This window comes from Giraffa tippelskirchi, chromosome 5, assembly GCF_054371585.1.
Source record: "Giraffa tippelskirchi isolate mGirTip1 chromosome 5, T2T-mGirTip1v1.2.pri, whole genome shotgun sequence".
Classification (NCBI taxonomy): Eukaryota; Metazoa; Chordata; class Mammalia; order Artiodactyla; family Giraffidae; genus Giraffa; species Giraffa tippelskirchi.
In genome coordinates this window covers 146,384,149-146,408,565 of record NC_137279.1, presented here as the reverse complement: position 1 = coordinate 146,408,565, position 24,417 = coordinate 146,384,149, and the positions used below count along the sequence as shown (strand labels likewise).

The 24,417-nt window shown below is 39.1% G+C and overlaps 1 protein-coding gene across 1 annotated transcript in view; it reads left to right on the top strand.

Annotated features, from left to right (window-relative positions):
• The window catches only part of TNNI3K (TNNI3 interacting kinase), a 340,280-nt gene that overhangs the window by 261,362 nt on the left and 54,501 nt on the right, over window positions 1-24,417 (top strand). Inside the window, exons 24-25 of the mRNA XM_081490211.1 lie at window positions 12,906-12,965; window positions 16,238-16,407. Coding sequence (XP_081346337.1) covers window positions 12,906-12,965; window positions 16,238-16,407 — 230 coding nt within the window. The remainder of the gene's footprint in view (window positions 1-12,905; window positions 12,966-16,237; window positions 16,408-24,417) is intronic.

Sequence of the window (24,417 nt, the reverse complement as noted above, 5' to 3'; positions counted from 1 at the left end):
TCATCCACCTCATTAGAACTGATTCAAATGCATTGTTTTTAATACCTGAGTAATATTCCATCATGTGTATGTACTGTGTAATAACTTTAAATGGAGCACAATCTTGGGCTTCCCAGGTGGAGCTAGCGGTAAAGAACCTGCCTGCCAATTCAGGAGACATAAGAAACATAGGTTCGATCCCTGGGTTGGGGAGAAGGAAATGGCAACTTCCTCTAGTACTCTTGCCTGGAGGATCCCCATGGACAGAGGAACCTGGTGGGCTATAGACCATGGGGTCACAAAGTGTTGGACATGACTGAAGTGACTGAGCGCAAGTAGTTGCTTTACAATTCTGAACATAAAGAGAATCATCTATATGTATACATATATCCCTTCCATCTTGGCCCTCCCTCCCATCCCCAACCCTCCCATCCCCATCCCACCCATCTAGGTCATCACAGAGCACTCATCTGAGCTCCTTGTGCTATTCAGCAAGTTCCCCCTAGCTATCTCTTTTACATGCTAGTATGTATCTATCAATGCTGCTCTCATCGCACCCTTCCTTTCCCCTACTGTACCCACCTGTCTATTCTCTACGTCTGCATCTCTATCACTATCTTGTACACCTAAAACTAATATAATATTGTAAATAAACTGTGCTTCAATAAATACATATTCAGTTCACTTCAGTTCAGTTGCTCAGTCATGTCCGACTCTTTGCAACCCCATGGACCGCAACACGCCAGGCTACCCTGTCCATCACCAACTCGCGGAACTTTCTCAAACTCATGTCCACTGAGTCGGTGATGCCATCCAACCATCTCATCCTCTGTCTTCCCCTTCTCCTCCTGCCTTCAATCTTTCCCAGCATCAGGGTCTTTTCAAATGAGTCAGCTCTTCGCATCAGGTAGCCAAATTATTGGAGTTTCTGCTTCAACATCAGTCCTTCCAATGAACACTCAGAACTGATCTTCTCTAGGATGGACTGGTCGGATCTCTTTGCAGTCCAAGGGACTCTCAAGAGTCTTCTCCAACACCACAATTCAAAAGCATCAATTCTTCAGCGCTCAGCCTTCTTTATAGTCCAACTCTCACATCCATACATGACGACTGGAAAAATTATAGCCTTGACTAGATGGGCCTTTGCTGGCAAAGTAATGTCTCTACTTTTTAATATGCTGTCTAGGTTGGTCATAACTTTCCTTCCAAGGAGTAAGCATCTTTTAATTTCATGGCTGCAAACACCATCGGCAGTGATTTTGGAGCCCAAAAAAATGAAGTCTGCCACTGTTTCCACTGTTTCCCCATCTATTTGCCATGAAGTGATGGACTGGATACCATGATCTTAGTTTTCTGAATGTTGAGCTTTAAGCCAACTTTTTCACTCTCCTCTTTCACTTTCATCAAGAGGCTCTTTAGTTCTTCTTCACTTTCTGCCATAAGGGTACTGTCATCTGCATATTTGAGGTTATTGATATTTCTCCTGGCAATCTTGATTCCAGCTTATGCTTCATCCAGCCCAGCGTTTCTTATGATGTACTCTGCATGTAAGTTAAATGAGCAGGGTGACAATATACAGCCTTGATGTACTCCTTTTCCTATCTGGAACCAGTCTGTTGTTCCATGTCCAGTTCTAACTGTTGCTTCCTGACCTACCTACAGATCTCTCAAGAAGCAAGTCAGGTGATCTGGTATTCCTATCTCTTGAAGAATTTTCCACAGTTTATTGTGATCCACACAGTCAAAGGCTTTGTCATAACCAATAAAGCAGAAGTAGATGTTTTTCTGGAATTCTCTTGCTTTTTCGATGATCCAACAGATGTCAGCAATCTGATCTCTGGTTCCTCTGCCTTTTCCAAAACCAGCTTGAACATCTGGAAGTTCATGGTTCATGTATTGCTGAAGCCTAGCTTGGAGAATTTTGAGCATTACTTTTCTAGCATGTGAGATGAGTGCAATTGTATGGTAGTTTGAACATTCTTTGGCATTCCCTTTCTTCAGGGCTGGAATGAAAACTGACCTTTACCAGTCCTGCGGCCACTGCTGAGTTTTCCAAATTTGCTGGCATATTGAGTGCAGAACTTTCACAGCATGATCTTTGAGGATTTGAAATAGCTCAACTGGAATTCCATCACCTCCACTAGCTTTGTTTTTAGTGATGCTTCCTATGGCCCACTCAACTTCACATTCCAGGATGTCTGGCTCTAGGTGAGTGATCACACAATCGTGATTATCTGGGTCATGAAGATGTTTTCTGTTCAGTTCTTCTGTGTATTCTTGCCACCTCTTCTTAATATCTTCTGCTTCTGTTAGGTCCATACCATTTTTGTCCTTTATGGAGACCATCTTGGCATGAAATGTTCCCTTGATATCCCTAATTTTCTTGAAGAGATCTCTAGTCATTCCCATTCTATTGTTTTCCTCTATTTCTTTGCATTGATCACTGAGGAAGGCTTTCTTATCTTTCCTTGCTATTCTTTGGAACCCTGCATTCAAATGAGTATTTCTTTCCTTTTCTCCTTTGCTTTTCTCTTCTCTTCTTTTCACAGCTATTTCTAAGGCCTCCTCAGACAGCCATTTTGCTTTTTTCCATTTCTTTTTCTTGGGGATGGTCTTGATCCCTGTCTCCTGTACAATGTCACGAACCTCTGTCCATAGTTCATCAGACACTCTATCTATCAAATCTAGTCCCTTAAATCTGTTTCTCACTCCACTGTATAATCATAATGGATTTGATTTAGATTTTACCTGAATGGTCTAGTGGTTTTCCCTACTTTCTTCAATTTAAGTCTGAATTTGTCAGTAAGAAGTTCATGATGTGAGCCACAGTCAGCTCCCGGTCTTGTTTTTGCTGACTGTATAGAGATCTCCATCTTTGGCTGCAAAGAATATAATCAATCTGATTTTGGTGTTGTCCATCTGGTGATGTCCATGTGTAGAGTCTTCTCTTGTGTTGTTGGGCAAGGGTGTTTGCTAATTCCCACAATAAGCAAACAAGTAGAACTGTTAAAGCATTTGACCATAAATTCAGAGAACTCACATCTAAGGCACACCCATTAGTATAGATTTATATAATTAAAAAATTACGTTACTTGATAGTTTGTTGAGATTTTGTAAATACATTACCTGATTTAATTCTTTTAATTTGGCAACTCAGTTTGAGGCTGAGAAAACTGAAGCTCAGAATGGTTAATTAACCATCCAAGGTCACAGAGCCATTACGTATTTAACATCAAGTCTTTTCATTCTAAACCCAGTGTTCTTTCTAGTATGTAGAAACTAATCTCAGGCATTGAATCTTACATAATTACAACTAAATTATTCTTTATAGCTATAGATGCCACACACAGAGAGGGAGAATGAGGAGCATTAAGATCATAAGCTCCACCCAGCTTTGAATTCAGTTCTCCTATTTATTGACTATACTATCTTAGATAAATTATTTTTCTAATTTTTTTCCTTTTCATGTTTAAAATAGAAATAATAAATGCCAACATTACAGAGTTTTATGAGTTTGATAAAATGTTAAGTGTCTAGTAAGTATCGTTTGTTGTTGTTCAGTTGGTCAGTCATGTCCAACTCTTTGCGATCCCGTGGACTGCAGCATGCAGGCTTCCCTATCCTTCACCATCTCCCACAGCTTGCTCAAACTAATGTCCATTGAGCTGGTGATGCCATCCAACCATCTTGTCCTCTGTTGTCCCCTTCTCTTCCCACCTTCAATCTTTCCCAGCATTAGGGTCTTTTCCAATGAGTCAGGTCTTCACATCAGGTGACCAAAGTATTGGAGCTTCAGCATCAGTCCTTCCAATAAATATTCAGGGTTGATTTCCTTTAAGATTAACTGCTTTGATTTCCTTGCAGTCCAAAGGACTCTCAAGAGTCTTCTCCAGCACCACAGTTTGAAAGTATCAATTCTTCAGTGCTCAGCCTTCTTTATGGTCCAACTCTCACATACAAGACTTCTGGAAAAACCATAGTTTTTACTATACAGACCTTTGTCAGCAAAGTAATATCTCTGCTTTTCAATATGCTGTCTAGGTTTGTCATAGCTTTTCTTCCAAGAAGCATTTCATGGCTACAGTCAACATCTGCAGTGATTTTTGGAGCCCAAGAAAATAAAGTCTGTCACTGTTTCCATTGTTCCCCGTCTATTTGCCATGAAGTGATACCATATTTTACCATTATTTTGATACTTTTTTAGTCCTCCAGTGAAAGAGTAACACCATTTGGATTTAATGTTCAAGAAAAGGCCATTCAGGTACTGGCACAAAGATAGAAATATAGATCAATGGAACAAAATAGAAAGCCCAGAGATAAACCCACGCACATATGGACACCTTATCTTCGACAAAGGAGGCAAGAATATACAATGGAGAAAAGACAATCTCTTTAACAAGTGGTGCTGGGAAAACTGGTCAACCACTTGTAAAAGAATGAAACTAGAACACTTCCTAACACCGTACACAAAAATAAACTCAAAATGGATTAAAGATCTAAACGTAAGACCAGAAACAATAAAACTCCTAGAGGAAAACATAGGCAAAACACTCTCCGACATAAATCACAGCAGGATCCTCCATGACCCTCCTCCCAGAATATTGGAAATAAAAGCAAAAATAAACAAATGGGACCTAATTAAAATTAAAAGCTTTTGCACAACAAAGGAAACTATAGTGAAACAAGGTGAAAAGACAGCCTTCAGAATGGGAGAAAATAATAGCAAATGAAGCAACAGACAAACAATTAATATCAAAAATATACAAGCAACTTCTGCAGCTGAATTCCCGAAAAATAAACGACCCAATCAAAAAATGGGCCAAAGAACTAAACAGACATTTCTCCAAAGAAGACATACAGATGGCAAACAAACACATGAAAAGATGCTCAACATCACTCATTATTAGAGAAATGCAAATCAAAACCACAATGAGGTATCATTTCACACCAGTCAGAATGGCTGCTATCCAAAAGTCTACAAGCAATAAATGCTGGAGAGGGTGTGGAGAAAAGGGAACCCTCTTACACTGTTGGTGGGAATGCAAACTAGTACAGCCACTATGGAGAACAGTGTGGAGATTCCTTAAAAAGCTGGGAATAGAACTGCCATATGACCCAGCAATCCCACTGCTGGGCATATACACCGAGGAAACCAGAATTGAAAGAGACACGTGTACCCCAATGTTCATCGCAGCACTGTTTACAATAGCCAAGACATGGAAGCAACCTAGATGTCCATCAGCAGACGAATGGATAAGGAAGCTGTGGTACATATACACAATGGAATATTACTCAGCCATTAAAAAAAATACATTTCAATCGGTTCTACTGAGATGGATGAAACTGGAGCCCATTATACAGAGTGAAGTAAGCCAGAAAGAAAAACACCAATACAGTATACTAATGCATATATATGGAATTTGAAAGATGGTAACGATAACCCTATATGCAAGACAGAATAAGAGACACAGATGCATGGAACAATTTTGTGGACTCTGAGGGAGAAGGTGAGGGTGGGACGTTCTGGGAGAATAGCATTGAAACATGTATATTATCATATGTGAAACAGAACACCATTCCATGTTCGATGCATGTGACATGGGCTCAGGGCCGGGGCAATGGGATGTTCCGGAGGGATGGGATGGGGAGGGAGGTGGGTGGGGGGTCCAGGAAGGGGAACACATGTAAACCCATGGCTGATTCATGTCAATGTATGGCAAAAACTATTACAATATTGTAAAGTAATTAGCCCCCAACTAAAATAAATAAATTTATTAAAGAAAAAAAAAAAAAAGAAAAGGCCATTCATTTATAATACATTTCCTGATTGGTTAAAAAAAAAAGTAAAGGAAATTATAATAAAAATCCTCTCCCATACAAAAAGATAGTTTGAAAATAAAATGTAAATAAAATTTAAAACTAGTAATTCTATCATACTTTCAAGTATTTATTGAATACCTTCTGTTCACCAGCCACTCCTCAAGGCAGTAGGGATAGAATAATAAATGATAAATCTCTACCCTCATTGGACAGTCCAGGTAGCTCTAGTGGTAAAGAACCTGTCTATCAAGGCAGGAGATGCAAGAGATGCAGGTTTGATTCCTGGATAAGGAAGATGCCCTGGAGAAGGAAATGGCAACCTACTCCAGTATTGCTATGAAGGGATGTAAACAACAAACAAAAAGTATGCAATATATATTAATATGTATATGTATTAAGTCATCTAATGGTAAGTTCTATGGAATAAAGGACAATAATGGTAGACAAGAAAAAAAAAAAGTTACATTTGAACAAAGACCTGGAAAATGTGATAGCTCTGGTCTGTCCAGGCGGAAAGAATGAAAAAGGCAAAATCCCTGAAGGCATGGTATGCTCTTTTCTCAGGAGGTCAATGTGATCTGGTGTACAAGAGGAAGAGGAGGCCAGGAAGTAGCAGGGGCAGGTTGTGCATGGCTTAGAAAGGAAAGCAAGAGCTTTGGTTTTTTTAATCGATATAAAATGAGAGTAATTGCAGGCTTTTTGAGTAGCGTTACTTCATCTCTAGTATATTTTTAAGATGATGATTTTGGCTACCATGTTGTTTACTACAGCTTTGTAATACAGTTTTATATCAGGGAGCATGATACCTTCAGCTGTGTTCTTTAGATTGCTTTGGCTTTCGGAGTCTTTTGTGCTTCCGTAACAATTTTAGGATTGTTTGCTCTATTTCTGTGAAAAATGACATTGTAATTTTAATGGAGATTGCATTGCATCTGTACATTGAATTAAGTAGTATAGATGTTTCAACATTATTAATTCTTCCTCTCCATGAGCATAGAACATCTTTCCATTTATTTCTGTCTTCCATTTCTTTCTTCAGTATCGTATAGTTTTCAGTGTACAGGTCTTTCACCTCCTTGGTTAAATTTACTCCTAGATATTTCATTCTTTTTGATGTAATTATAAAGGAGATAGTTTTCTTTATTTCTCTTTCTAATAGCTTATTAATAGTATAAAAGGCAAGACAAGATTTTGTACATTGTTTTTTATATCCTGCAACTTTACTGCATTTGTTTATTACTTCTAAGATTTTTTTGGTGGAGTCTTTAGGATTTTCTACATCAAGTCATCCACATATAGTGATTTGTACTTACTTCCTCCTTTCAAAGTCAGATGACTTTTATTTCTTTTTCTTGACTAATTGATATGACTACAACTTCCGATACTATATTGACGAGAGTGGGCATCCTTGTCTTATTCCTAATCTTAAAAGGAAAATCTTTCAATATTTCACTATTGAGTATGATGGTAGCTGTGGATTGGCTACCATGTTGAGAACACACTTTTTTTAATAGGCAGAGATTAGAAGCAGCAAAAGCAGCTAGAACAAAATTATAATAATACTAGCAAAAGATGATGGTAAGGATAAGAGGTTTTCAGATTCTGTATAATTCTTTTTGTTATCATGATGCAATTTAATATAACAAATTTAAGGTCAACTAAGCTGTTCTGTGCAATGGAACATACTAGGTATACAGGAGTAAACAGACCTTTGCTTACCCTCAAATCATGTTTCAGCTAGTGATATAGAAGTGTAAATATCTAGTTTTAACACAAGAAAGAATTTAAAAAATCTAAGTGAAAGTGAAAAAATCTAAGTGAAAGATATATGCATTTGAGTGCAGAGTTCCAAAGAACAGCAAGGAGAGATAAGAAAGCCTTCTTCAGTGATCAGTGCAAAGAAATAGAAGAAAACAATAGAATGGGAAAGACTAGAGATGTCTTCAAGAAAATTAGAGATACCAAGGGAACAATTCATGCAAACATGGGCATGAATATTGTCTGTTAGGACCTAACAGAAGAGAAGAAATTAAGAAGAGGTGGCAAGAATACACAGAACTATACAAAAAAGATCTTCATGACCCAGATAACCACAGTGGTGTGATCATTCACTCTTAGAGCCAGACATCCTGGAATGTGAAGTCAAGTGGGCCTTAGGAAGCATCACTACAAACAAAGGAAATGAAGGTGATGGAATTCCAGTTGAGCTATTTCAAATCCTAAAAGTTTATGCTGTGAAAGTGCTACACTCAATATGCCAGCAAATTTGGAAAACTCAGCAGTGGCCACAGGACTGGTAAAGGTCAATTTTCATTCCAATCCCAAAGAAAAGCAATGCCAAAGAATGGCAATGCCAAAGAATGCTCAAACTACCACATGCTAGCAAAGTAATGCTCAAAATTCTCCAAGCCAGGCTTCAACAGTACATGAACCGTGAACTTCCAGATGTTCAAGCTGGATTTAGAAAAGGCAGAGGAACCAGAGATCGTATTGCCAATATCCACTGGATCATCAAAAAAGCAAGACAGTTCCATAAAAACATCTATTTCTGCTTTATTGACTACCTCAAAGCCTTTGACTGTGTGGATCACAACAAACTGTGGAAAATTCTTCAAGAGATGGGAACACCAGACCACCTGAGCTGCCTCCTGAGAAATCTGTATTGGTCAACAAGCAATAGTTAGAATTGGACATGGAAGAACAGACTGGTTCCAAATAGGAAAAGGAGTATGTCAAAGTGGTATATTGTCACCCTACTTATTTAACTTATATGCAGAGTACATCATGAGAAATGCTGGGCTGGAAAAAGCACAAGCTGGAATCAAGATTGCCAGGAGAAATGTCAATCACTTCAGATATGCAGATGACAGCACCCTTATGGCAGAAACTGAAGAAGAACTAAAGAGCATCTTGGTGAAAGAGGAGAGTGAAAAAGTTGGCTTAAAACTCAACATTTAGAAAATGAAGATCATGGCATCTTGTCCCATCACTTCATGGCAAATAGATGGGGAAACAGTGGAAACAGTGACAGACTTTATTTTGGGGGGCTCAAAAATCACTGCAGATGGTGACTGCAGCCATGAAATTAAAAGATGCTTGTTCCTTGGAAGAAAAGCTATGACCTACCTAGATAGCAAGTTAAAAAGCAGAGATATTACTTTGCCAACAAAGGTCCATCTAGTCAAAGCTATGGTTTTTCCAGTAGTCATGTATGGATATGAGAGTTGGACTATAAAGAAAGCTGAGCCCCGAAGAATTGATGCTTTTGAACTGTGGTGCTGGAGAAGACTCTTGAGAGTCTCTTGGACTTCAAGGAGATCCAACCAGTCCATCCTAAAGGAAATCAGTCCTGGGTGTTCATTGGAAGGACTGATGCTGAAGCTGAATCGCCAATACTTTGGCCACCTGAAGTGAAGAACTCACTCATTGGGAAAGACCCTGATGCTGGGAAAGATTGAAGGCAGGAGGAGAAGGGGGCAACAGAGGATGAGATGGTTGGATGGCATCACCGTCTCTAAGGACATGAGTTAGAGTAAGCTCTGGGAGTTGGTGATGGACAGGGAAACCTAGAGTGCTGCAGTCCATGGGGTCGCAAACAGTCAGACACGACTGAGCAACTGACCTGACTGAACTGAAGTGAAAGTGAAAAATTGTTTTGTGAAATCCTTGGATACTTTCAAAAAAGATGTATCTTGTAAATTGGACTTGAAGAGGGCAAAGGGTTTCCACAAGCAGAGAATAAGAGTTAGATGATTCTAGACTGAAAAAATAGTAAAAACAATGTTCTGCACTGAGCAGAAGTTCCCTTCTTTTAGCCTCCCTGAACTGCTTAGAGGCTGCCCTATGCATATGTGTTTCAGAGGTCAGCCAGAGAATTAGATAGAGTTTATATACAAATGGGCTTCCCAGGTGGCCAGAGTGGTAAAGAACCCACCTGCCAGTGCAGGAGACTTAGAGACAGGGTTTCAATCCCTGGGTAGGAAAGATCCCCTGGAGGAGGTCATAGCAACACACTCCAGTATTCTTGCCTGGAGAATCCCATGGACAAATGGAGCCTGGCATGCTACAGTCCGTGGGGTCCCAAAGAGGTGGACACGACTGAAGAGATTGAAAATGCATGCATGCAAATCCAAATAATGGGGCTCCCTCTCCCAGACCCTTTTCTTCCAGGATTTCCACGCATTTTTAGTGCCAATGTTTAATAATGAGGATTTTAGGTTGCCCTCCCCACCAAGATTCCTGCCCCCTGGTATACATGCCAGGAATAACTCCCTTCATTTGAGTGTGGGCAGAATATGAATATGATGAGCAATTAAGCACATAATTATGTTTTCTAATATGGCAAAACAAAGATTATTCTGTGTAGATGTGACCTACTCAAATGACCCCTTTAAAAGCAAAGAATTTTTCTCCATTTGGTTACAGGGGGCGAAGTTTAGAGACACATGTCCTTGCTGTCCAGAAAGAAGGCAAATGGCTATGTTGTGAACTGCTTACAGGGGCTGTGTGGCAGGGAGTTGTGGGCATCCTCTGGAAGCTGACAGTCACCCCTGAACAACAGTTGGCAACAAAATAAAGACCTGAGTCATACAACCACAAGGAAATGAGTTCTTCCAGTACCAGCAAGCTGGGAAGAGACTCAGATGATACTCACGGAATGCACTGATGCCATAATTTTAATCTGTTGAGGCCCTGAGCAAAGGACCTAGTTAACCTGTACTAAGCTTTGGCCCACAGAAACTGTGAGCTAATAAATTGGCATTATTTTAAACCATGGCATTTGTGATAATTTGTTATACAACTTTATGTGTACTTAGTTATTTCCAACTCTTTGCAACCCCACGGACTGTAACCTGCCAGACTCCTCTGTCAATGGGATTTTTCAGGCAAGAATACTGGAGGGGGTTGCCATTTCCTACTCCAGGGGATCTTCCCAACCCAGGGATCAAACTTTCATCTCCCGTGTCTCCTGCATTGGCAGGCAGATTCTTTACCACTGAGCCACCTGTGAAGTGATGCAAAAAACAGAAGGAAGAATTATCCTTAGAGCAATGTCCTTGAGTAGATTAGCAGGGATAAGATCTAGCACACAGTGAAGGAACGGCCCTCAGATAGAATCGGGCAAAGTTCATCTGTAGAAAAGGAAGTGAAGGCAGATTATGTGAGTTTAGACATAGGTATGTGGTTGAAACAGTAGTAGGAGCTGTAGGTTTGAGGAAAGAGGAGAAGGTGCAAAATAACCACCTGGAGTGTGAAAAAGAATGAGTTAGGAATATGAAATAGGCTCTTTGAGTATTACTAAGGTCCACTTCAGATTAGAGGGTCATAATTTTGAAATAAGACCTGTCAGGATGATTTAATCAAGACTAGGATTTTTCCAATTGTGTACAATTACACAATAGGGCAAGGGAGTTGAGGCTGTGTGGAAGGGAGTGGTTATGATTGTCAATGAAATCCAAGCTAAATCAGGGAAGAAATGCAGTGACCCTGTGACAGTGAAAAGATAGTAACAGGAACAGAAAGTAGGGGAGACAGATTCGATGATAGATAGAAGATAGAGCAATATTGGCAAGAATAAGGCTTTTAAGGCTGAGTAATACACACATACACACACACACTGTTGGTTATGGTTTGGATGTTGGTTTATTGCACTGTTTTCTTCTGCTTTAGGATATATTCAAAAATCATCACAATAAAAAGCAGGATTTTCTTAAGTGGTGAGATGGTTTATGTGGTCAAAGTTTGTTGGAGTCAGGGTTCTGGAAGAAGTGAGCTACATAGGAAGGAGACAGCCCTGAGATCTGATGGAAAGTGTGAGGTGGAATAGCTTGGAGAAGTTGCAAGCATTGCTAGTAATAGAGTCTAGGTATGAACGACCAGCGAGCTAATTAACTAAGGGAAGGTAGAGGATAAGATCCTCGCAGAAGAGGAGACAAAGGAACCCAGAAGTCAGGGGTCACCTTTGTGATTATCTGCTTGGATAATAAAAACACTGAGAGTTATGCTAGAGAGCATGACAGTGAGCCAGATGCAAAATCTTTGAACAAAGGAGAGTAGCTCTGTGGAAAAGCTTGATAAACTGGTGGCTTTTCGAGGAGAAACTATTTGGAATTTGCAAAGTCAGTGAGAAAGACACAAACCCCTGATTACCCCACTACCAGCCGCACACTCCTAGAGGTACAGGAACATGTAAGAGAAAACAGCTTCTTCTTGAAGCGCTCTGGGGGAGGCAGTGTCCTCAGGGGAGGGCTAGATATTAAGGGAGAAATTGTTCTACTAAGAATCTAAATTAGTTGGTTACAGCACCTGAATGTTAAATTGGGCTATCCACCTCCTGGCAGTGAAAGTTTCATAAAGGGAGAAATGATAGGTTATGTAGTCCTTAGGACCTAACAAAAGGAGGCATATAATTCCTTCAAAAGAGACCAACGTTTTCTAAAATCCCAAGAATTTTTCCCCCAGATCTATACTCGCTTATATATCTCTAGCAACTAGAACAAAGCTTACAATATAATCAGAATACAAGAACTGTTTATTTAACCAAACTCATCTGACAGGAAGATTCATAGTAGACAATACCTTTAATGACAGTTTTTGAAGATAAAAAGCTTATCTTAACCTCTAAAGTAGGGCATAGTCGTGGGGTTGCTATTGATCATAGTTTTGAATCTGAGATGCTATTTTCAAAAGTGAACCAAATTATAAAATTAGCTGTAGCAGTCGTTTCCTTACAGACACATTGTACAATATATTATAAGGCACAGAGATAGTTAATAGTTTTTAGTATTCACTTTTATTCTTTCATTTTGAAGAGGAAAACCTGCCATTTAAAAGCATGCAAAGCTAATTAAAGCTTTTCCACTATTTCATTATCTGAATGTAGCTGCAAATTCTGACTTAAAACTCTTATCAGAGGGAGACTCAACATTCCTCCCTGAACAGCAAATGAACATTCAATTAACACTTCAATACAAGTGTATTTTAAATAAAAATATACTTTATGGTTAATCTTATTCTTTATACATGCAAATACTAAATTTTAAAATCCAAAGAGGTCTACCTCCTTTTTATTCTTTGGGGGAAAAAAGTCTTTTCTTTATTTACAGGGAAGACCTGAATTTTCTGAAGTTGTTACCAAGTTAGAAGAGTGTCTCTGCAACATCGAGGTAAGAAACTTATCTTCTGAAATATGTCCATTAGAAAGGTTTGGATACACAGAGTTCTTGGGGGATGGATGTTGCTGGTAGTTACGGAAAGAATATAAGTGTGAGTGTCCATAACCCCATTCATATTTTTACCCTGTCACTTAAGTTCTAATAATTCCATCTATAGGGACAAAGGCAAATTCACAGTGAATTTGGGCTCTTCCAACAAATGATCAGGCAAGCAAATGCACATGGATATACATAGTTTAAAAAACTGATAAGTAAAAATTTTAAAATATAAGAAATATGTTAGAAGATGATTTAATTCAATTTTTTCTATACAAAAATTCTTACATACAATGAAACGTAAGCTAAAACATTAAGCCATTGTCCATTTATGTTCAGTAAGAACAGAAAAAAATTGTTACTAAAATTAGCACATAAGTTAATCGGGAGGCATTGCTTGTGTACCACACATATGTTGCATAAAGTGATATGTGTTGGTAATGAGGGTAATGGAATTTTCTTTCCTTAATATTAAGGAGCTGTTTGCTTTAATTTTCTGTATAATTGCCTTAATCTTCTATACACCTGTTCAGGAGATAGCATTTGAAAATAGGCAAGGGAACTGAAACATGAGCACTAATTCAAAAGTAATAACATATTCCCCAATGCAGGTAAGTGCTACAAGAGAGGAAGATGGACATTACACATACAGACTCATGTATAAATGAGCGTGTGAAGGGAAGGGGCAAAAATGGAGAAAGACAGCATCAACCTGAGATTGCACAACTAAATCCCAAAGTGAAACCATCCAACAAAAGTTTTCTCTTTTAAAAATTTTAGCCAAGAGTGATCGGAATACAATCTTTTGTAGAAGTGTCCCAGGTCTGCAATTACAGCCTTCAGGGAGTGGCTCTATCTCATGACTCTTTACTGGGATTTATAAAGAGGAAGTTTTTCCTATGGAATGAAACCTTGTTCTTAGACATAAAGCTTCCTTTCCCTTCTCTTCAGTCCTGAAACATACAAAGTAGAGAGAAGTAAATGTATATTTGGTAGGGCTACAGTAGCCCCTACAAACAAGAGCATCTACCAGAGGCCTGGGATGTTGAGAAGTACTTTTAAGGCTTGAGTTTCAAGTATCCTCTCACTTTGAAGCTTTGTGTTTGACAGAGCAAGGTTGTGCCAAGCATGGGATATATCCAGTTAGATTAGAGAGTGAATTCCAGAAACAGAGATAATGGTAGGATCTACTAAACTGACCAAGCCTCTTAGCACAGTCTCCCCTAGTAGAGAAGATGAGTAACTATGGGCTATATGTAAAGAGAAGTTGCTGGAGTGGGTTGCACTAATTAATGGACTAGGATCATCTTTAAGGGATTTAATTTGTGGAGTTCCATAAGTCTCCATTCTCTCTACTCTTCGACTTTTTGGTTAGTGGTTTAGATCTTGGTCAAGAAGTCTCTCTGCTCATCACAGTTGCAGATATAATAAAGTTGAGACAGAACAAATATTTGAAAGCAGGATTCTAGAGTATTTTGGAAGATAAAGTAGTAGGACATGTCTAACAAGAATAAGTTTAACAGGAATAAATATATCATCATGCACTAGAGTCAAGGAAACAACAGTAGAAGAATCAAACAATGGAGATAATGGTTTTGGAACACCATGAAGATTTGTGGATAATAAACCTTGGGGGAGTTAGAATATGAAATATTTCTCTTGCATCAGAATAAAGAATGTGATCGTTCCTCTGTCTTCTGAGATGGCCAAACAAAATAGTACCCAACATATATCCCTATAATGGAGGAGGAAATGGCAACCCACTCCAGTATTCTTGCTGGGATAATGCCATGGACAGAGGAGCCTGGCATGCTATAGTCCATGGCGTCACAAAGAGTTGGACATAGCTGAGTCACTGAGCACATATTCTTATAAATGGATTATTAAAACTGGAATGCAGATTTTAAGGAATAGAAATCAGAATGGTGAATGGATTGACAACCAATTAGAGGAACCAAGGATGTTTATCCTGGAGAAGGCAAAATTAGGATGAGTCAACAGCTGTTTATAAACATCTGAAGAACTATCATATGGGAAAGGGATTGGCCTAGCTCTCTGTGGGCCAACAGATGGAAATGAAGTCCAGTAATAGATGTGGTTAGTTATGAGGAAGAAACTTTCCAATGGTCAGAGCCATCCTAAGATAAATGAATGGATCTGGATGTAGTAGATTCCCCATCAGACTGCATAAGGATGAAAAGGATGAGATTAAATCATTGGAAAGTCAAAGTTCATTTCAACATTGCATGATTCTTTATTTAGAAGTGTCTTGTCTACTTGAAGAGCCTAAAATTTACATATATTATTTTTTAAATAAAAATCTACTGTCTCATGAAATTATTATATCAAAGAATTAATGTTCTTCTCTGATAGCTCTGTTGGTAAAGAATCTGCCTGCAGTGCAGGAGACCTGGGTTCAATCCCTAGATCAGGAAGATCCCCTAGAGAAGGAAATGGCAACCCACTCCAGTTTTCTTGCCTGGAAAATCTCATGGACAGAGGAGCCTGGTGGGCTACAGTCCAGGGGGTCGCAAGAATTAGACATGACTTAGCGACTAAACCACAACCACAGAGTGCATAAACAGCAAGTTTATAAAAAATTCAAGAAAACTATTCTCTTATTTTTTGTTTTCTCTTTCTCATTTTCTTCCCTCACACTCTTCTATTTTCTAACTATACTTAACTATGTGTAATTATTTTTAAAAACTCTCTACAGCAACTCTATTTAGTCCTCATCCTTGCTGGACATTAAAGCATCCTTCATTTTATGAAATGAATGTGTCCTTGGAAAAGTGTGTAAATTCAGTTCATGTAAAGGGAATAATTTCATGTAAAAAGGGGATAATCATAAGTTCCAATTTTAAGGAACTCTGCTATGAATCTTATCACTATAGTGAAAAATGTAGAGAATCTTTTAACCAAAATTAAATAATAATCTTCTATCTGTTTTATGAATCTGACCTGAGCCTACTGTGTTTTGAGAAAGAAAAGCATAAGTTTTATGGGTCAGTTCTCAGCATATAACTGGGTCAAAAAAAGTAAATTAAGCTAGCCAAGTGTTGCCATCAGAGGATGAACGGAAAGGCCTGAAGCAAGCTGAGCTGAATAGAAATTAAAATATGAGAAATCCTAGAATAGAAAGTTAAAATAAATCTACATTTTATAATACTATGCCTTTAAGCCTGTTGGATTTATTAAATGATTGAAACGGCCCCTCCTTCATTCAGCTGATGTCTCCTGCTTCAAGTAACAGCAGCGGGTCTCTCTCACCTTCCTCTTCTTCTGATTGTCTGGTGAACCGCGGAGGGCCTGGCCGGAGCCATGTGGCAGCTCTACGAAGTCGTTTTGAACTAGAATACGCTCTAAATGCAAGGTCCTATGCTGCCTGGTCACAAAGGTAAGTGGTAATCTAAGCAACAGTTACCCAGTCAAGTCAGATTCCAGGGTCTTCCCAACATAGTCACCTGACTTGATTAATATCTGCAGGGGATTTACCACCCCTGTGGCAGACTTCAAAAGGGGAATTTTGAGCCTGTTTTCTTCTAATATTGTGACCAAAACGTAGAAATTTTGTTGTCTCTTAGTTTAGGTTCTCTAAGCTTCAAGTTAACTATTGCCGAAGTAAGAATTGTCTAGCTACAGCAGCAAAAGGAATTTTTTGAAAGTATTCTGAGAGTTTCTAATGGAATTCAAGGAAGAATTTCTGTGTGGGAATCAAGAAATAGCTCTGAAAATCTGAGCACCAAAATTTCAGTGTTCTGAGAATTACCATATGACCCAGCAATTCCACCCTTAGATATATTCCCAAAAGAACTGAAAACAAATACCTGTACTCAAATGTTTATAGCAGCAGTATTTGCAATAGCCAAAAGGTGGGGGTAAAAAATAACACAAATATCCTTCAACAGAAGAATAGATTAAAAAAAGTGGTATCCATACACTAGAACATCACTCAGTCTTAACAAGAATGATGTAGTGATGCATACTGCAGCATGAAGGAACTCTGAAAACATGCTAAATAAAGGAAAGGGACAAAGATCCTATATTGTATGACTATATTTATACGAATATCCAGAGTAAAGTGTATTTGGGAGGCTATAGCAAAATACCATAGATTGGATGGTTTAAACAGCAGAAATTTATTTTCTTACCATGGAGGCTAGAAATCTAAGACGAGGGTACCACCATGGTTGGGTTCCAATGGGACTTACAGTTGGCCATTTTCCTAGCTTACAGATAGTCGCCTTCTCACCTCACCCTCACGTGGCAGAGAGAGCTCTGGAGTCTTTTTATCTTTTTATAAGGGCACCAATTCTGTCAGATCAAGGGCTTCATTCTGTTGATTTCGTTTCACCCTATTCGCCTCTGTAAAGGCCCTATTTCAAATACAGTCACATGAGGCGTTAGGGCTCCAACATATGAAATTGGAGGGAAGGAGACACAATTCAGTCAACAGCAATAGGTAAATCCATAAAAACGAGAAGACTGGTGGTTGCCAGAATCTGTGTAGAGAAGGGGAAAATCAGGAAACACCGCTTCTTAGATACAGGGTTCTATTTGGGGACGATGAAAATATTTTGGAATTAGAGGTGGTGGTTGCAAAATATTATGAATGTACTAAATGCCCCTGACTTATTAACTTTAAAATGGTTAATTTTATGTTATGTGAACTTCACCTCAATGAAAGAAAAAAGCCACAAAAAAGTTTAAGCAAAGGGGCAAGTCAGAAAAAGAGGAAAGATGAGTTCAGCCTTCTTCCACAGCAAACTGCCATTTACATGCCCCAGTCCCCACTGGACAGTCTCCTGTATCCTCTGGCATTCCTTGGGCAAGTCACAGGGCTAAGTCTGACATTGATAGGGAGAGAAAATATACTCACCCTCTAGTGGGAGGTCCTACAAAGTCATATGGCAAAGGGCATAAACACAAAAAGCAGAATGATAAGTATAGTCAGGCGTGAGAGAAAATATGATTGGTCCCTTTAGATCATATGACCACATCTAGTCTGAACAAATGTGGTTGGAATGGAGATGGAGTCATATTTCATTCTGTAAACATGGTTGATGATGACCTGATTGGGATAGGAACCAATAAAAGCAGTTACAGTGAGCTGGATAGATACCTTTCAAAGTGTATACTGCAACCTATGGGAGAATCGGAAAAGGCTAGCTTAAAATTTCTGTCCATCTATACGCGCCCAAGAGCATTTGCACATAAGCCCTTACACATGTGCACTTACACACACATATGCACATCCACACATTTTGTCAAGATTTTTATCCTGAAGGTGGGGAAAGATTATCTAGTTTTAGCAAGGGACTTGTACCCTCTACAAATTGCTACTATTGCCTTTTTAGCCATAGTTATTACATTCCTAGTTCGACAAAAGAGTTGCAGCTGCAGCTCTGAAGAGGTGGGAACGTTAATCATTTAGACTTTAATCTATTGAACGTCATGAAATTAAGTATCAGGAGGTCTGATTGATAACAAGGCAAACTGGACACAATTCTTTATTGGATTCCAGTCTCTCACATCATTTCATAAGGAGCTCATAGGCCAATATTAGATTAGGTTGAGTCCCAGCATGATCTTCTAGTTCCACCTGCTCTCTTTTTTCTTTACTTGTGGTTTTAAAATTAATTCTCTGAAGAGCCAGATTTTGGTATTTCCAAAGCATACTCACCCAAGATTTGTCCAGTGAGGCAGAGGTTAAAACAATGAGCTCTTGGGTCAGACAGATCTGAGATTCCGTCTTGGCATTGCTTCTTCACAACTCAGTTAAGTGGCCTTGGGCAAGTTACCTAAGTCTTACACCTAATGGTCAGTGGCAGTTTAGTCATGAAGTCCCGTTTGACTCTTTGTGACCCCTTGGGCTGTAGCCCACAGGCTTCTCTGTCTGTGGGATTCTCCAGGCAAGAATACTGGAGTGAGTTGCACTTCCTTCTCCAGAGGACCTTCCCAACCCAGGGATCAAACCCTGTCTCTTGCTTGGCAGACAGATTCTTTACCACAGAGCAACCTGGGAAGCCACTTATATGTAATACACAGATAATAATACCAGCTGTTAGGATTGTGATTGGGAGAGGCAGTATTGTCAAAACAGAAAGTGATGATTGAAAAATGCCAACAGACCCAAACAAAAGATGCAAGTTTGCATAATGTAGGTGAGTCACAACTTACAACACATAGACGGCTGTGTGGAAGGGAGGCACAGCAGCACTCCCAACTGGGTAAGCTGGCGGTGGAGGGAACACAGCTTCTCTGGCCTAGGAGAACCCAGAAGGTACACCACTACTCCTAAAACTGCCCAAACAGAGTGGGCACAAATCATCAGGTGTTTTGAGATGCTCCCTTTGATATTCTCATAAGGGTTTTTGTACCTCCCTGGCCCTTCAAGACAGTTATGGAACCCTGATAAAGTGCTTGTCTGTCTGCTTGGTACAAATTCCTTAACGGCCTAGTACACTCTGAATATTTGCTGTGAGGGTGTGGTGAAGGTCAGTTTGTAGTCATACCACCCTTCTAGAAAGCTCAGTCTTTGGACTGCTTGAAATCACCTCCAGAAATAAAGCACTTAGCTGAGTTGTAAGATGCACCAAGATAGGAATCATGTCTGTCTGATTCATATCTGTGTCCCTAGTAGCTAGCAGTATGATTGGAATGAAGTCAGTATGTAATAAATATTTGTTCCACAGATAAATAATTGAATAAATTGGCTCAATAATTTGTAATTATCATTATTTTGGAGCATAGTCAGTGGATAAGCTTTAATTATTTCCTGTATTCTTTCTGTTTAAATGACTATAACTATGCACTTCTATGGCATGCTAAGCACTCTTTTAGACACTTTGAATAGTCATTTAAGTAAACCTTAGAAAGGAAGTATTCTAATTTTATAGATAAGGAAACTGAGGCTGAGAAAGGGTAAGTAACTTTACTAAGTTTAAGGAAGCAGAATTGGAATTCTCACCCAGGATGCTCCTATGCTTTCTGAATTTCTCTGGCACAGGAGGTGTCACTTTTCAAAAGTTTGATTTATTTTGCCAATACTTGTATTTGCTGAACTTCTTCCAGGGCCTCCTGGAAGTTGGTCAGGGAAAGAATTTAACTACCCTTCCCAAGCCTGTCTTTTCAGCATGTGTATATGAAAGACAGAGCACATGAGATCAGAGTTCAGTAGGTTTTTAAAGTCCAAGAGCCCAAGGATCCAGCAGAGCCATGGATTTAACAGCCTGGAATTCCGTGGCTCTTTGGCTGCATATTAGAATCACCTGGGGAACTTTGACAAGTACCAGCACCCAGGACCAATTAAACCAAAATCCATGGCGATGTCACCCAGTCATGGGAAGTTTTTAAAGTTTCCCAGTTGAGTCCAGTATACATCTAAGCATGAGAAACACGCTGGAAGAGAATGCTACAATATAACCTGCCAGTCACTCTGATGCAACTGATAGGATAAACGAAAGAGGAACCTGAGAGCCAAGGTGAAACAGCAGCTGTTACCAAAGGAGACCATTCTGAAGGCTGAGTGCCTGTGTGCATGCATAGTTGCTTCAGTTGTGTCTGACTCTTTGTGACCCTATGGACTATAGCCTGCCAGGCTCCTCTGTCCATGGGAGGTTCTCCAGGCAAGAACACTTGAGTGGGTTGCCATGCCCTCCTCCAGGGGATCTTTCCCACCCAAGGATCGAGCCTGCGTTTCCTGCAGCTCCTGGATTACAGGTGAGGATTCTTCACCTCTGAGCCACGAGTAAAGCCCAAATGCCTGTGTGGTCTCTCCCAAAAAGTCCATGAAAGGTTCTAGCAACCTCTGATCTAAGAGGCAGCCTAACTAATTCATTACAATCACACGAGGTGTGATTTTTAGCCCAGCATGATTTTTTTCTTAAGTAGTAATAAGGTTTGACCTGTATGCTGACTAATGTACATTCCCAATTTTGGCTTCCAGAGCCCTCAACAATATCTTTAAAATGGTGCATTTTTTTTTTTTCAATTTTTGGGTTATAAAGTATACAGCCTGTAGTTTTGTAATTCATGATTAGGTGGGGGTTTTGGTTTTTGTTTGTTTCTACATTTGTTTTTAATTATTATCTTCCATTATAAAATAAGTATCAAGGTGGGAAACTATGTCAGATATTTTCTCCACGGGTAATAAGCATTCATTAATTCCCAAAGAAACCTCAAAGTGATGAAATCTGAGTTTAAGGAAGGCACTCCTGAAGTTCTGCCTCTTTTAAAATCTTTTGTGTCTCTAGATATATTTGGAAAACTAAGCATGTGGCACTTGCTCCTCCCACAGGGTATGCAGTCTCCCGTCTTGCACATGGATTGCATCATGTAAATTTAGAAATGACAAAGTGATACACAACCTTTCAGATGTGAAAACCAATTAGTGTTTGTGTGGGGCTGGGCTCTGAGAATAGAATGCTATGACCTAGTTAGCTGTCCAGGAGAAGAAAAGCAGAGATACAGAGATTGGAACTGTGAAACAGATTCATTTGGAATTAATTTTTCACGTTACAAAAGGGTCCATCAGAGGATTCCTTTAAATAGCTTGCCTAGTGCACTTAGAATGCAATTCAATTTACAAAAGTTGAATATAAGGTATAAAATTTTAATTTACACATAGTTTTTCCAGAATGCAGCAATTGTATAAGATGATAGCACCACGAAACCTCGGAGGAATGAAAAAAAGAAGCAGTGAGGGGCTCATGTCCACTCACCGCTGTGGGGCAAGATGTCTATCCAGTAACAGCCATGGTTGGTGTCTCCTCCTTACTACTGAAGGGCAAATACACCCCTTTTTAGTCTACCACCACTCCTACATGCTTTCTCGTAATGAAATTTTCCCTCCAGCTCCTTAAATGTTCATTTTCTTTCAGTCCCTTCTTCATCCCCAATTTCTTTCTCCTGCCAGCTCACCACAATCGTTTTAACCCATGGCTCCAACTCTCTCTCTTTCCAAACTCTCTCTCTCTTTGCCTCTCTCTCTCTCACACACACACAACGTTAGCCCCCAGTCCCTTTGTCCAAACTTGGGCTTCCTTTGTCATGCATGTCTTTAATTTCTCTCACTCCCATCCCAGCTTCCCCATGCTCTAATCTACTCAACCTTCTACAGCCAGCACAATCCTCCTTCTGTAGACCTCCAGTTTTATCACTACCCTACTTTAAAACCACCAACAATTCCACATGGCCTCTAAAATTAGGTGAAGTCATGTCATCCTGAATCCAGAGTCCAAAATAACCAGTGAGACACATTTCCAGTTCTACCTCTCCCTGAACATCAGATGTTCCAGTGGTTCTAGACAAGGATCCCATCACTTCTCAAAAAATAGTCTAGAGTTTTGGGAACTGTAGGAAGTATTTGTTTGTGTTTTGGTATTTTTAATATTTCCCAGTGACTAGGGAGGTGCTACTGATGTTTAGTGGGCAGAACAAGTGTTGAATTTCCTACAATGCTTTAGAAAGTCCCCCCAAATAAAGAATTATCCTGCACAAAATAACAATAGTCTTCCTGGTGACACATATTACAGACAACTAGAAGTTCTACTGTTTCCCATGCACACCCTATGTTTAACTGTCAACTGATTCCCATATCCTAGTTTTTAACCTTGACAGCTCTCCCCCTACCAAGTCTATAAGAATATGAATCAGCCATCAGTAATATCTCAGTCAGCTTGATCACTGTGTCATGTGAGAGGCTTTACTGGACCTAACTCCTTCCCACTCATGCCTTATGTATGGCCACAGCAGTTCATGCCACATTATGTATTTTTATATTGTCTTGTACTATGATTGTTGTTGTGCAGTTGCTCAGTCCTTCCTGACTCTTTACAACCTCATGGACTTCTGCATGCCAGGCTTCCCTGACCTTCACTGTCTCCCAGAGCTTGCTCAAACTCATGTCCATTGAGTCGGTGATGCCATCCAACCATCTCATCCTCTGTTGCCCCCTTCTCCTCTTCTCCCCTTCTCCCAGCTCTTCACATCAGGTGGCCAAAGTATTGGAGCTTCAGCATCAATCCTTCCAATGACTATTCAGGGTTGTTTTCCTTTAAGATTGACTGGTTTCATCTCCTTGCTGTTCAAGGGACTCTCAACAGTCTTCTCCAGCACCACAGTTTGAAAGAATGTATTATGATTATTTTTAATTCCCTGATAGCTTATAATTACTTTAAGGCAGGGTTTTTTTTTTTTTCTGGTGCCTATAGTATCTCATTTATATTTGAACTGTATGTGATGAATGTTAAATATTTTTAACTATACTAAATTAAAGGAATCAATAGTTGAGTTATGAACACCATGCTTTGTGTTTCTGAAATTTGAGTACAGCTGTGACACTCAAGAGTTTTTGACCCTTACCTTCTTATCAAATTCAAATTTGTTTTTGTCCAAAAATTATGAACCACCAGTTAATTCAAGCTTCTTTCCATCCCACCCCCTCAATATTAGGGCAATAAATGTGTGCCTATTTCTTTTTAATAAACCAAAGAATAGAACTGAGTGCTGGAAATGAGTGAGGAGAGAAGGGATTGACACTTTTATTCCCACTGTGTTTGAAAAGGGGAGATTGCTTTGAGTTGAGGTAGTTGAGAAAGGTTTCACTGAAGAGAGAGATGATGGAAATATAGTTCAGGTAAAAATAAAACAGGATGAACAAATGTGAAATGATGACCATGACCTTTCTTTTCCTCTTTTTTAAAAAGAATAGTCATCTCTTTCCCAATGACCTGTAATAATAGTTCTTTCACATATCAAGGGTCTATATTTAGATAGGTCTGTTTTCAGTTTGTCTATTCTTTTTCATGGGGATATTTGTTTATCCCTGTGTCAGTTATATACAATTTTAATTACAATAGCATTATTAAATTCTTGATATCTGATAAGATACATCCCATCCTGACTATTCTTGATTATTCTTGACTTTTTCTCTTCCATATACATTTTATAATCAGCTTGCATTTTTTCTCAAAATCATAAGCTTTTGATTAAAAGTATTTTAAAACTATAGATCAATTTGGGAAGATATGACATCTTTATGATATTGAGTCTCCGTTGCCCTGAATGTAGTATTTTTGCATGTATTTAGATGTTCCTTAATATCTTTTAGTTAGGTTTTATAATCTTCTCTGTGAGGTTCTTATACCTTTTGTCATATTAATTCATTGTTTTTGCTGAAATACTTTGAATTCATTGCTACCATATTATTTTTGTTCTCTCTAGGTTCTTTCCTCACTCTATCCTTTTCTTGTTTTCCTTTGGATTATTTGAATAGACACACTGGTTTTCTATTCCTTAGGGGGTGTCCTAGAAACTTAAGCATATTAAACTTAATAAATTTTATGTTAATTTATTTTTCCTACTCCCAAACAAAAGGGAGATCTTAGAGAATTTTAGTCTCATT